The sequence below is a fragment of the Acomys russatus genome, chromosome 30 (assembly GCF_903995435.1).
Source record: "Acomys russatus chromosome 30, mAcoRus1.1, whole genome shotgun sequence".
Classification (NCBI taxonomy): domain Eukaryota; kingdom Metazoa; phylum Chordata; class Mammalia; order Rodentia; family Muridae; genus Acomys; species Acomys russatus.
The window spans coordinates 26,806,270-26,821,215 of record NC_067166.1 but is presented as its reverse complement, the minus strand read 5'-3'; the positions used below and the strand labels follow the sequence as shown (position 1 = coordinate 26,821,215).

Sequence of the window (14,946 nt, the reverse complement as noted above, 5' to 3'; positions counted from 1 at the left end):
CACAAGCACATTTAGTTTCACCACTTTGATGGTGTGACCTGTGTATGGCGTGGGTTCTCTCCTCTAGGCCTCCAGGGCTCATCGGCCTAGCCGTAGCTTATCCCTTCATGATCAAAGACACACAAGAAGTAGATTTTGTTACCTTTTATATTACAGCAACAACAAAGACCTCATCGGCAATCCTTCGAGCCCCAGCATACACTGTATGTACTGTATTTGACATGTCTTCAACTACGATTATGATCCCAATTATGTCAAACTGAAGTAGAGTCTTCAGAAATTCTGTTGAACTAAGACAGCCAACTATGTAAAGGATCTCAGCATACAAACAGGAATTAAATGATAGAGAAGTAAAGTATTTGGTGTACAATTATGTGTTCTCAAAACTGACGAAGCAGCACTTTAACTTAAAAAATAAGAACACAAATAGATCCTTAGCTAAGTGCACTAAATGTAGGATTCTGTGCCAACGTGTTCAGGTCAGAGGGTTCCCAGCGAGGTGCATGATGGCATCTCTTCTCCTCAGCAGCTGGGAATCACTCACCAGCACTGGTTCCTCCTGTCTAGGACTCACACAAATCACCTCAAGTGAGAAGAAGCCTAGTACAATTTCTAAAAGCATGAAAAATTCACATGGAAGCCAAGCTAACTTCAGAAGAGATCCATACAATTAACACAACACTAGAGGCCATCTATTTAACAGGTGTTTACTGAGAACCCACTATGCACTGGTGTTAGCCGGAATTATAATAGACACTTTATGCTAGAGCAGTAGAAAAAGAGCAAGGTACATGGGGGGGGGGGGAAGGAATAACTAAAAAGTATAATCTCTAGCAACTTCCAGTATCATTTAACATTTGTACATAAAAATTTCTCAATTGAATAATAACTTACATGTCAAATGAACTATACATTACTCAAAATGTGCAGCTTTCTAAATTAAATTTCACAATAATATTAGTTTTTGTGAATCCCATAATACCATGCTTTCCTAGTAGTACCCAATTCTAGTACAAGCCACACACTAAAGACTAAAAAGAAAAAATTAGAAGATAACTCCTAAACTGATTAGAAAGAATATAAATTATGCATAGTAAGTTTAACAGAAATATCCTAGATGTGGTCATTAGAAATAAGAAAAAAATTAGAGTGGATTTTTCATAATGAAATATGCCATTGTTCAATAGATTGGCCTTCCACAGAGCTTGGAAAGATATAAAAATTCATGTCATACTCCACAGGGAGGCAGAGATGATGCTCCACCAAAGGAGAAAATTCATTTTTGCTTCAGTGAGAAAATGACTCTGTGCTATGAGATGAGTGTAATTGTTCATGTACATTCACATCAGCTACTTGGCTAGCTAATTCTGTAATTTCCATTTATTCCTATAAACATTTAATACTTGGCATCTTTATTAATCTCAAAAAATGTATCTAAGAATTCTGAAAACAGAGCTCATGGCAACTTCATCTACCTACACTGCCAATTAATTCACTTATTTCATATGGTTTAAATTTTTTCAATCGATTATTTGAGTGGTGACATTGAAAAATGAAAACAGGTATGGAGTTTGAGTCCACAGTTTCCCTGGACACTAAGTCACAGGAGTCCCTGAAAGGACTCAGTTTTATTACTGAGCATGGACACCAGAAAAGCTGTCTACCCTCCCATGGTCTTGTGAGGCTCAGGCACAGAGCACAGCCGCCACCACGACTTATACATACTCAGGGCCAAATCCTGGTTCATGAAAAGACTAGAATCCTCAAAAATCTATGCAACAGTATTGTTGGTGTCTAAGTTTGCTTTCACGCGACGAAAGAAAGCACTCAGACGCACACCTTCCCCAAGTTCACAGTAAGGAGTAAGCACTGAGAAGCAAGGCTCCAGGCCTGGCATTTTCTGCTGCCACACTGTGTGTGCCCATGTGTAGGAACTTTCTATAAGCTATGGTTGTGCTGCTGTTTCTCCTACTAGTGGTCTCGACCCATAGTGCTTCAACTAGGGCTATCTAAAGCTTTCACCTTCCTGTTTCTCTTACTAGACCTGCCCTGCCCTTTCCCCATCACAGCATCTATGAACCCCAGGCCCTGCTGAGACTTTCTCGACCTCTCCCAGGTCAAAGGCATTTCATACCCCCCGCATTTTGGTGTCAGTTTTTAACCCATCTTGTGGTCCTGAGCATATTCTATCTCTCACAGTGGATTTCAGGCCTGACTTCTTTTCTTTATGCTATTAATACCCCAAGGGAATCGTTCATCTCTGATTTCTTTTATTCATCTCTGCATGCTAAAAACATCTTCATACCATCTTATGGTTAATATTTCAGGGCTAAGGATAGATGAGAACACAATTCAACATCACTTCTAGAGAAACAGGCCCAATTCTTACTAAAAAACAAAGGCAATAATCATCATTTTAAATTCACTGAATAAATGTTTTACATTTACATAAAACACCTTATGGGAATCCACGTAAGCAGATATAGTAGATGTCTGAATTCTCGGTATCCAAATGTATTCCCAACCCGGTAGAGAAATTAAGACCTGCACCACTGAGGCCAAAGGGCTTCTTCACTTGGCTTTGGGATCCATTTCCAAGGCGTCTTCAGCTTTTCGTGCCCATTTCCCATTCTTTTCATCTCATGAAGACAGCGTGTTTAAAAGCCTTAGTGACTGTCTTCAAAATGACCAATCCCACTTATTAAAAGATTGATTTTTATTTTATATGCAGGAGTGTTTGCTTGCATGTATGAAAGTGCACCTTCCCCATGTGGGCTGACATCCACAGAGGCAAGAAGAGGGCACTGGATTCCCTGGAATTGTAGCTACAAACAGTTGTGAGCCAACAGTTCGGTGCTAGGAAACCAAAGTCTATCAGACCTAGTTTTTTTTTTTTTTTTTTTTTAAATGTCAGCTATCTGTCTGGTAATTTAAATAGAAAAATACATGTAATATGCTTTAGTTATATGAGAACTATATGAGAGTCATATGATTGTTTATTTCATAAGGTGTATTCACAAACAGCACATAAAAGGTAATTTTAATTTTAAATTATCTATTAACTATTTGTATTTCTCCATTTTACAACTCTCTGGTCAGTCCATTTGTCCATTTACTGATTATGTGTATACACGTGCACACATATATACCCACATATAATATGTGGGTACCTGTATGCACACACACGTCCATGCATGCATATGCGTGTGTGTGCGTGTATGTGTGTCTCATTCAACGCAGGCTTGCCTCCAGCTTGTTAGGCAGCTGAGGGCTGGAGGCTGGACTTGAATTCCGTGTGCTTCTGTCTCTCATTCTGAGTTGCATCCATGGGCCACCGTGCCAGGCTGTGGAGTCCTGTACTTTCCTAACTGTTTCAAGCTGGCTTTGTCTTGTCTGGAGTAAAAGAGGACAATGTCCTTTATAGAGGAGCACAGGCACTCACCTGCCCAGCAAACTCCAGTGCAGTGTTTCCCAGTGAGAACATGAGTTTCCTCGTCTGTGCGTCCTCGCCCAGGACTCTTGGCTTACGTACATGTGCTGTTAGGTGCTAATGTCAGTAGGTTAACTCTATCAATGTCACTTTTCACATTTCTTTGCTGTGTTATTAATGAACTTGATTTTTTTGCCTTCATTCTGTTATTATCATGTCCTACCGTATATCCATCCTACCACTCCCCAAGTCCTCCAAATGTTTTAAACATGTATAGGACTCGACAAATCATTCTTGCTAAGTTTTCCCTATGATTTTGACTTTTCAGGTTGTACTTCTTTGTATTAGTTAACTACATTTTCAGTATTTTTCTTAATAACATTCACTGTTTGCTCCTCGTATGTTGGGGTACGTTGTATGAAGGTGTGTCTCTATATTCAGTTGGTAATTCTGTACTGGCAGAGAGCTAAATGCTGGCAGGGTCTTGGTATTGCTCCTTCCTCACTTGCCTAAGGCTTTCTAGAAATGTATCTGGTTAGCTGTAGGCCAATTGCTGGGCAGGAAGTGGAAGGCAGAACTTCCCAGAGAGAGAAAGGAACCCTAGGAGAAGGTTCAGATGCTGGTGATTTACCAGGGCACACAGGAGGTGACCGACGGGCATGAACAAGAGCAAAGAGGTAGAATGGGCCATACAGTGGGGCATAGTGCCAGATTTAGTCGGGTTAAGCTAGAAAGCTGGCTGGGAATCTACTCAGCTAAAATGCCTAAACTTTAAAAATTTAAAAAGCCTCTGTGTCATTACCCACACTGCGGGTGGGTCCGAAAGCCCAGCGATATTCACATCTCACTTTACCCTCTAGACTCCATTGTTGATTCAGCAAATTCATGCTCTAGTCACTGATGGGACTTCTGTTATACTAACTACTGCTTACATAAACAGTATAAAACCACGAACTGTCTAAAGGTTGTTATAATCAGATGAAATTCTACGATAAATTATCTCTTAATTTGTTTTCAATTTTCTGCTTATTGTAATAATTAATTTAAATCGTTTTTGCTTCAGCCTTATCCACTTTTTTCTTTAACTCCCATTCAACTGTAGTAGTTTTACCATGGAAATACAAAATATGTTCTTTCCAGCTCATCTTTTATAGGAGGGCACTACTTAAAATTTTAATAATGCTAATAACAACAAAAAGGATCACATTCCTTTCCTTCCATTGCAGTCTCACCCTTCATTTATTCATTTGTGTCTTGATTTCTAGGAAATTGAACTCAGCTCACTTTTTTTCTCATTTTGTATGTCTTAACTCCTTCCTATCGATTAACTCATCCATATTTGACCCCCGTTTATCTTTTCAACCATTTCTTCCATGCTTCTCTTAAGAGGGCACTCCTAAGCCACACGGCTCTGCACTGATATCTAAGCATGCCTTGGTCACTCCATCCCCAAAGCTGGGCATGCATTTCCACTGTCCCTCAGAAGTCCTTAGGACATAGATAAAAATCCTTGGCTTCTATTTTTCAATTCCATCCAAATCATCTTCCTTGTCCTATTAGGTCTCCTCTGTGCACTTCAAACCAAAGACTTCTCATGCCCTGAAACCCACACAATGTTCTTCAGCCTTCACCTTGACCACTTATGCACTAGAATTTCAAGTTTTGGTATTCTTTATCTAAACCTCTTCCTTGCTTTGTTTTATCTTACCTTTGAGAGAAAATTGTTTGGCTATTGCTTTCACTCCACTTCTCTGGGAGCATCCTGTAAGCCCATAACAACTGAACAAATCTTCTACATGAAGTATCTGGGGTGCACTTTAAATTCTATATCCTTGCTTTCTGGGCCAATAAGACAGACTTCAGCTGCAGAAGGGGAGAGATGTCTCCTTCCCCAGTCTACAGCAACCCTTCTGACTAATTAAGAAAATATGTCAAAATAGCTCCCAGGAAGAACACGTATGTCAGCCAAAGAATTAAATATTTAAAAATGAGAAGAACCACTTGGTCCTTTTCTCAATAAAGATTAAGAACAAAGAGAAGGGAAAAAAAAAGGAAGATGGAAGAAATAAGTCAGAATTCAATCTAGAATAAACATAAAAATCTCCAGCTAAGCTGACAGGATGAGTGTTTAAAGCCATGACTCTGGTGAGATGAGGGCCACCCAGTCGAGACTCTTGAAACCACACTGCCAGCATTTGCCGTTTGCTACCAGCCAAGTCCATCAAGGAAAGAGAGGACATAAAAAGTCCATGGAACAATAAAAATAATGAGAAAAGGAGGCTTTGTCATGGTACAAAAAACTGTGATACAGAGAGCTTCAAGAGCAGTGTGCAGGGCTAAGTGGGAGAGCTCACAACCAGCCCAGGCCAGGCCTTCGGCCAGTCTCTGCCACCACAAAAGTAAAAGGTATCGAAATCAAGTGCAGCAGAATATATGGGATAGTTGCTGGTGCCCTGTGGGAATGGCTGCACAGACCACAAGGCATTACTTAAAACCAGACTCTTTATGTTCTATATTTGCAGCCTCTCGCTCAACTACTTAATGACAAATAGTATTACCCTTGCCCTGCCCACACCTACAGGGACAAAAGCTGTCAGAGGAAAAGAACACTGAGAAAGACTCACTTGTCTTCGGTCCACGCTCTTGAATAGGCATGGGGGTACACATCCAGAAACAAGCTTTCCGGAGGCTGAAGCAGGAGGATGTTGAGTTTGAGGATAGTCTGGACTACAGAGTTAGACCCTGTTTCAATAGCAGTAGCAGCAGCAGCAGCAGCAGCAGCAGCAGCAGCAGCAGCAGCAGCGAAAATAAGAGGAGAAGGAACCATGTTCCTAAGGGCCTGTAGTAAAACGCAATCTCAAGTTGGCTGTCTGCCTACAAGAATCAAATAAAGACATGTCTTTATGGAGATAGGACAGCTACTCTGCTAGGCTGGGATCATGCTTTGGGTCTTCAGGATGCTCCAGTTTCCGTGTCTACTATTTCTATAGTCTCTGAGAAGCAACTGATTAAACAGTAAAGATCTATAAATGAATGGTTTGGCCCTAGGTCCCCTGGCAAGGACAGCATCGCTTCTTCCTTATAACATTTCACAACAGTCAGAACAATACCACAAGCACACTATTTTAGTCTTTTGGCTACAGTTAGAAGTGCTTAAGAAATTCTTCACCACTGATTCATCAAGTAAGCATTTGTTGATGCTTCCCTACAGCTGATACTATGAATAACAAAATTAGCAAGATGAGTGCTTATGTACGTTAAGACGCCACATAAGTATCAAGCACAGACCCACCACAATGCTTCTCACTTCGTAGGTAATCAACATTAACGCCCTTTACCACCTTTTATATGTTCTAGGAGGGGACAAATGAACAGATACTTCATTCCACCGCGGCTTCTGAGCTGTCGGCATGATAAGATGGGGTATGCGACACAGGACATGGGCGTAACAGGGTAGTCGGCATGTTGGCTGATTCTCAGGCAGCAGCTGGCCTAGCTGACACTGGATCATACAGTGGACTAACGGGAGCTCAGAGAACAGTGCATCTGCCTTTCAAGAATCAAAACGGATTCAGAAGAAATCTCAACCAGTTGATAAAAGGGGCAATGTCAATTTCAATGGGAACTGCCTTACCCTTGCTTTTGACTTTACACACATAAACACACACACGCAGAAATTTCAAAGTTAAGCAGAGAAATTTATTTTTACTAACAGATGCAAAAAGAACTCTAACTTCTGTAACAAACAAGACAAATGAACTATTTTTGCAACAACAAGAAAGAAAAAGAAAGAAGGAAAGAAAGAAAGAAAGAGGAAAAAAAATGAAAGAAAGAAAAACCCTTGGGCAAGAACTTTTACAATCATCTCGTTTCTAGGTCGGATTTTCTCAGAAGGAAACAAAGAAAAACCTGGGCCTGGAATAAGAGGAAGACTGTAGGAATACATTCTCAGCATCAGACTGTTACCACACAAACAGCCAGGCTAACCACACATCAAAAGAAGGATTGGACTAGGGGGAAAAAGGAAAAATTATGACTCATGAATGAAGGATGACACATTTTTAGAATGCCCCAGAGTTTAGGTTAGATAAGAACAAAAAATTAAAAGTGCAAGGATGAAAACAGAATGAACCATTTTTCATTTTTCTCCACGAGAAAACATTTCAATATGGTTTACAAAAAATAATTTCATATTTTAGTGTGCCTAAACAAATACTAAATGAATTCTAGAATACAAAGAACTAAAAGACAAATTCTATACAAAACAGAACGAGAGGTAGGGAAAACATATCCACATAAAATAAATGACCTCTAGTTTTCTTTATCAGCCACAAATGAAGAATGTCTTCAATTTCCAAAAATAGGTCCAAGAATGCTAGTTGTGTACGTATGTTTTAAGAACTAAAATCCCCATGCAGAAAGACATGCAGGAAGCACACTAATGTCATTAAAATATAATTGGACTTGCAGGAACAATCACTGTGCTGTGCTGTAAGGGGAGCTGTTGGCACGCGCAGAGCACAGCACCAGCCTCAGCAAGACCCACTTCCCGCTAGAAGCAGCCATGTTTCAGCACCTCTCATCCCTGATGCCGACAAGCTAAACGGCTTGTTTTGTCTCTGGGAACTTGTCTCGGGTGCTTGAATGATTCGAGTGAAGACCGATTATATGAGAGAACAGCACTGAAGAGCCAGCGCGATTGCCCTGTGCCCTCTACTTGCAGCCCTGGCTTGTCTCTGCATCTAGAAGGTGCTAGATAGAGCAACTGCAAGCTAGAATCAAGAAAGGCATTCCCCACTACCTCCACCCCACATAACAAATATCCCCCGCCCTTAGTAGAGAGCACAGTGTACAGACAAGATAGCCTCTTTCACTCTGGACTCCAAGTAAATATAATTACAATAAAGTGAATGTTTCAAAGGTTAGAATAACCATACAGACCAATCTGCAACAAGATCTGAGTGTTAGTAAACTATGTCCTCAGTCCTCAAGTCCCACACTGAGAATTTACCCAAAAGTGTCAGTTCTTAGAAACAGCACCTCAGATTAAAATCTTCTCACTGGGGAGTCTGTAAGAATCTGCTCTCGTTCTAAATCCTAAATGCTCCTTAAACGGCCTTAGCACTGCAAAACTGGAGACCATTAGACAATATAAAGGCAGCTAGTGATTAAACCCACGAATACACATTCAAAGCAGCTTAAGCTACTTTTTAATTAAAAATAAAATATCATCGGCTAAATTCGGATGTCTTAGCTACCCGGGAGCTAGAAGTCTCGAGATGCAAAGTGTTGCTGAGAAAAGCCATGTACAAAAAGAGACGCGAGGTAAGGAAGAGGTGGGCTGGGCAGGAGCTCTGAGCATAACAAGGTATCCTGAAGCCACCGCGGTTTAGCGGGTGCACATTGAGAAGTTTCCCCAAGCTGCAGGGTGAGTACAGCCAGTGGCTGCCACTAAGTACGCTTTATTAGCAGAGGCCTCCGAGGAGACTGGGTGCTCACCTTCTTGGCAGTGGAATGAGTTTACTAACTGCAAGACACTAGGTGTTTGAGATGCATAGACGGCTAAAGGAAGTGTCACTGCTATTTGTAAAAATACACCTTAATCTAACCCACAGACATCCTTGAACTACCCATGAGCTCGTGGTCAAAGAACCCAGGAGCTTCTGAGTTAATGGCATCACTTGAGATAGAAAGAACTTTTTATTGCAAACTTAGAAGTAAATAAACATTGCAGCCCTTAAGTTGTTCCCACTTGTTTAAAGTCGAGAAAGGCCAGGGGGCTTAGTCAACTTCAGGCAAGAGGCCAAAAACCTGAAGCTGGATTTAGAGTTGGGATGATGTCATTCACTATGAGGTCTTGATTTTCTTCCTGAAGCATGAGAAATGTTACTGGTAAAACCTTACCTCACCCACAGCTTTTTTTATTTTTAACTCTATTTTTTCCCCCCATCTCAGAAACGATTTTCCAAACATGCTTCCTGCCTTATATGTAAATTTTATAAATTTGCTTTCAGCTTTAGACATGGCCTTACCTAAAAAGCTTGCCCTAAAGTAGAGAACTGGTACTTGGTAGCTACAAGAGTATAAAACATGGTACTCGCACTTAATTACTTCGGACGCTGCTGCAGACCCCATCACTTCAGCATCATCCATCGGGAGCTCTAACGTCTCCTGGGGAAAAAAAAAAAAACAGAGACTAAGCCGAACTGTGTTTGTGAGCTAAACAAACAAACAAACAAACAACAACAACAAAAAAACAAGTGCAAACATGGGGAAGGAAAGATGAGATTTTCTTCTTGCAAAATAACAGTTAAGTAAATACAAATACAAGGCTATGAGGTAAGAAAAAAGGAGTTACCCATGTTAATACTTAACATTTGAGTCCTAGGTAAACAGTAAAACCAGAAAACATTAACATTAAGTAATTCCAGATAGTTTTGGGGGAAACAAGGCAGCTCTGAGTAGAGAAACAAGAAGGGGGGGTTGAGGGCAGGGGCGGGGCGGGGGCGCAGCACAAAGAACTACTGCAGCAGCACCTCTGAAGTCTTCGCTGTGTGATTTCAGTAAGAAGATGGTGGCTGCACCTGCTACCTTCTGCCTTACCTGTGAAAGCTAAAAACCATGCTAACGATTGAGCGCCCCCTAGAGTTCTATTGGACTCGTGCAAAGATGACTCACTGTATGCTGAGCAATCCCCAGTTCCTTTTTAATCGAGAAAGTTATTTTGCAAGAGTCTGAGTTTGTTAGGTGTATTTAAAATCCCGAGTGGCTCCGTTTTCTTCACTATCGTCTGTGTCTTTGGTACAGTTCAACAACGAATCTTGACGATGAAGTTCAACAAGGCTGTGTGAGCCGGCATGGCAAAAGCCATTTTCCTCTCCAAATCATTTCTTCACTGCCTGCCTCTTAGCATTTAGAAGCAATTGATTGGACGTGTTGAATCAGGCTTCCTGGGTCCACCCGTGTGCCCTTACTTATTTGGGCTGGAGCATTTCTCCTTTGAAATTAAAGTAGTAAAGAGAATGAAGCAAGTGGGTTTGGCTCCTTTCAGCCTCTCATTAAAACAGCAACAGCAACAATGAACAATCAGAAAAAACTACAGAAGAGATTGCAAACTTTATCAATATGAGATCAGGTTGCCTGTGGAGACAAGAAAGGCTGGCACTGTTCCCCACATCTGCATCTCCTTCCTAATTTCCCACTCACAATCAGTTCACTAGGAGAACTACGGTGGATAAATCACAGAAGGAGGTATTGTCACTAAACATCTGTAAATACCATCAACGAAATACAACAAATTAAGTAAACAGAGAAGAATCATTGAGCTAAATATTCCAGATACGACTAATATAATAACAACAACAACAAAAAAAAGAGGCGTCCTCCTTTTTATTTAATTTTATCCATGAGCATCAAGATCTGTTACAATAAACTTTTAACCAAATTCTTTCTCTTTGGTCCACAACTGAGCTGTTTCCCAGATGAGAAACAAACATTTTTTTGCCTTTCAACACAATAAAGAAGTTGTAGCTTGTTGCAATGGGCTGGATCTTTGATGTCCCACATGGCCCGCGTGTTAAAGGTTTGCTTGTCACCCATGGTACGATCCAGAGGTTGAACCTCTAAGAGAGGGAGATTTTTAGCCATGTTTTCTGTTGATATAGCTTGATATAGCTTTTTGCTGGGGACAGTTCATCAGTATTTCTTAAATTTAAAAAACACATCTACTCGTTGATACAGTGGTTTCATTGTTGAAAATCTGTACCACAGGAAAACCAAAGTATGAGGACATAGAAGCTAGGATATTCACTGCAGCTGGATTTAGTAGAAGGATATTACATAACTAACCTATATTTAGCAATAAAGAGGAAATGCTTTAAAAATGCCAGCTATGAGACAGTTCTGCAATGGCATATAGTGAAGGCATAAAGTCTACAGTGACACAGCAGAAGATGGTAAAATGTCTGTAAATGAAAATCTCTAGGACCATATTATATAGAACATGGTTCAGAGGAGAGGAGATAGAGGGTAGAGAAGAGTTACAGATGTGCTAAACATCTGGAAAGGAAACGCTTGTTTAAAATGGTTACAAACCTGAAGTAGAGAAGTGCTGACTGCTGAGAGTCTCAGTGCTTATGCACTATGTATTTTTAACTTTTTAATGACAAGGTATATTAGTCAGCTTTCCTACAAGACAAACTAGCTACAAAGAGGAAGGAGTTATGTGACTCCTAGTTTCAATCCACAGTGTGTGCCTCTGCCACCTTTGGGCTTGTGGCAAGACAGGGTACCACAGTAGAGCCTTTCATGAGGCCCCTCTTCCATACCTAATAAATACTGAGTACTGGTTTTCATTTTCTTCATTTGATGGGATTTTAAGTTTCAGTTTTTGTTTTAGCTTCTGGTTCCTTGAGTCTTGATGAAGGCACACATGTACTTGTAGGTTGGCTGGCAATGTGCATTCTTCTGTCACGCATATAATATTAGTTTGTCTGCATTTCTTGTGGAATGACATCAGCTATTTACATATAGAAATAACTTATTAGATATAAATATATATGTCTAGACCCTAGAAAATTAAGTTGCAAAAGAGTACGTGTGACATACATATACATAAGTATGTTTTCACATACATAATTTACTGAAAGCTTTATTGCAAAGCATATATATATACATATATGTATATATTTATATGTCAAATCTGCATATTGTTTGTTTGCCATTTTTAACTCTCATGCCTTCAATAGAAAGCTTCTTGAATAACTGAACTTATGTACAACAGTAATAAATATATTAATTCTTTTACAAAGCAAAAGTTGTTAAATCAACATTCAGATGATTAATCTATCTAAATTCCCTGATGCATTTTTTTGAGAGAGAGAGGCTGGCAATAGAGGCCAGGCTAGACTCAAACTCATGATCTCACCATCTCAGCTTCATCAGAGGGATGATGACAAGCATGCGCCCCTACAAGCAGCTTCCCAGGCTCCTTTAGTGCATCTTTTTTCTCTTTGATTTGAAATATTTTCATGCCCATAACTTAAGAGTGTAGAGGTATTTATATGCTTATAATCTTGAGTTATTTATCATCTTAGACTATCAATGTTTAGTGTGTGTCTGTGTGTGTACACAGGCGTGTGCCTGCACGCATGTGCCCACATGTGCCTACATGCACATGTGTAGAAATAGGTGCAGGAAAAGTGTCTGGCTCTATTGCTCTCCCTCTTTTTACCTTGAGACAGGGTCTCACTAAACCCTGTTGTCAGTGACTTTCTGGAGCTGTCTATATGTCCTGCAAATGCTAAGGTTACAGGTACCCACATGCCTGGCATTTTGTGTATATGATGGGGTTTGGACTCAGGATCTACAGTTGCAAAGTAAGTATTTGTACACACTTAGCCATCTCCCTGGCTCCATCATTGTGCGATTTATAAGAAACATCCTGAATCTAAGGAAATGGGTTTTTAATTTCTGCAGAAACCATAGAAATCCCTTATCTGAGACACAGTCATACCAGAGAACGCAAGATTTTTGAAACAATATCCTTCAACCTCACATAAATTAAAAACTCAGGAATGTGCTGGGTGTAGACACAAGACATTTACAATTCTAGTTCCACAAAATAGTTATGAAGTTCAAAAATACGGAAGAAGGGATAAGCAGTCTTTGTGGGAGCCCATTAAAAGTCTCAAGCCAATCACTGCTCTTCCTGGCAGCTACCGTTCTGTGGCCCCAGATCCGCATTCTCATATCCATGAGAACATTGCATAGACACCCCGCCCCCTCCCCCCACAACACAACACACACATCAAAGTAAAACAAGGCATTCGAGTAAGATCAACATTTCAGTTGTCATAGTTCACCATGGTTTTAAAAGAAATTCCCAGGGAGGGGGCGGAAATCAAGTAAAGGCACATGAGGCCCGTCGGATGACTTTGTAACTACTGCTTCTTGGACCCAAAGCCATGACAATGGCAGAGAAGCCATGCGATTAAGGAGAACCAACGTCTAGGATGTGTTTAAGAGCAATTAGTAGGTCCAAGGGCAGAGGGGCCTGACCAGCCACAAGGCAGTGGTTTTAGGGATTGCTTGGTGGGTCCTAGCATATTCATTTAATTCTCTATCAACTCCTGTGAACACGTCATCCTCCAAATAGAAATAAGGGAAATTTTTCTGAGATCTTGTTACAATAAACAGAATAAGGGAATTAACAGTTAAGGGAACCTAAATCTTCCCATCTCATCCAAGACTCTCAGCTCATATATACAAACAAGGCCCTGAAATGTAGCTGGCCTCAAGGGAGTCAGCACACGGGTTGACACTGCAGCCACTAGATTTTGTACAGCTGATCGCATTTATCCTCTGCATTGAAATGTTTCCCTTCTGGAGGGAGGAGGGAGGAGACTCATAAGAATCAATGGAATGGGAGGCTCGGGAACCTCACCAAAGTTACATGAGTCACAAGGCTCCTCTCCAAGGTTATATAAGCAGTAAACAAAAGCTGGAGAAAGAGCAGTGTCCTCAAGGATTGCCTGCAAGTAGGGCAGGGCGCTCCAGCGGTGAGGCATCTGCACGAAGCCACAGTAGAGCAGGCTGCTCAACAGCATCAGTTGCCTCTGCATCACCCACACTCCTGAAAGTAATCCCAAACACATGCTGCTTCTCCAAGACAGATTTGTGGGGGAATCATTGTGTGGCTCTCCTGTGTTGCTCTTTATGGGCTGGAAAGATGTTTTATTCACTTTATCTCAGGGAAAGTCACCCCACAGCTGTACTAAGCCACTTTTCAATTATTACTGCATAAATTTTGGCTGATACTCAAAACATAATAACATTTTTAGTATAATGTTTTGCTTTTTTCATTATGTAGTGTTTTAAATATTTGGATTTATTTAATTTGATATTAAGAGTTATAAGAAAAGAACTCACAATACATTTATTTTCCTTGAAATGTTACTAAGTCATTAGCTGAGAAGAAACCCACGTTTGGAAAAATTATATTCATTCATGGAACTAAAAGATTAAGTAGTTCACATTAATTATAGAAACCTTGATTTTATTGAATTCAATTAACAATAAGTTGACAGTGATCTCTCATTTAGTAAATCTGATACGAATTAAGCTTAACAACTAAATCCCATTAAGTAGGGATCATGCTGAAGACACTTCATAGATATTTTATTGAAAGCAAATCCAAATAGAATGTTGAGCTTTGGAAATGAGATCCCTATCTCTATTTATCCCACAGGGAGAAGTAATTACAGGGAGAAGGTAGACCCTATCACTAATAACATCTCTCACTGTTACCGAGCAGACCTAAGAATGTGCTCTGTTCACACTGAGCCTCAAGGAAAAGAGGGTCAACTTGGTTGTCTTCTGCCAGAGCCTGGACTTGAACCCATGGCTCAGAACTCATAGCCATGAGTCAAGGAGGGGCAGTGGGCCAAGGCCGGTTCCAAGGCTGTCCTGTACTGTATTAGTGAGTCGTCACATAGAGCATCCAATCTCAACAGCAA

The 14,946-nt window shown here is 40.5% G+C and overlaps 1 protein-coding gene across 1 annotated transcript in view; it reads right to left on the bottom strand.

Annotated features, from left to right (window-relative positions):
• Atg10 (autophagy related 10) overlaps window positions 1–14,946 on the bottom strand; it is a 250,450-nt gene that overhangs the window by 73,303 nt on the left and 162,201 nt on the right. The window contains exon 4 of the mRNA XM_051172593.1: window positions 9,463–9,601. Coding sequence (XP_051028550.1) covers window positions 9,463–9,601 — 139 coding nt within the window. The remainder of the gene's footprint in view (window positions 1–9,462; window positions 9,602–14,946) is intronic.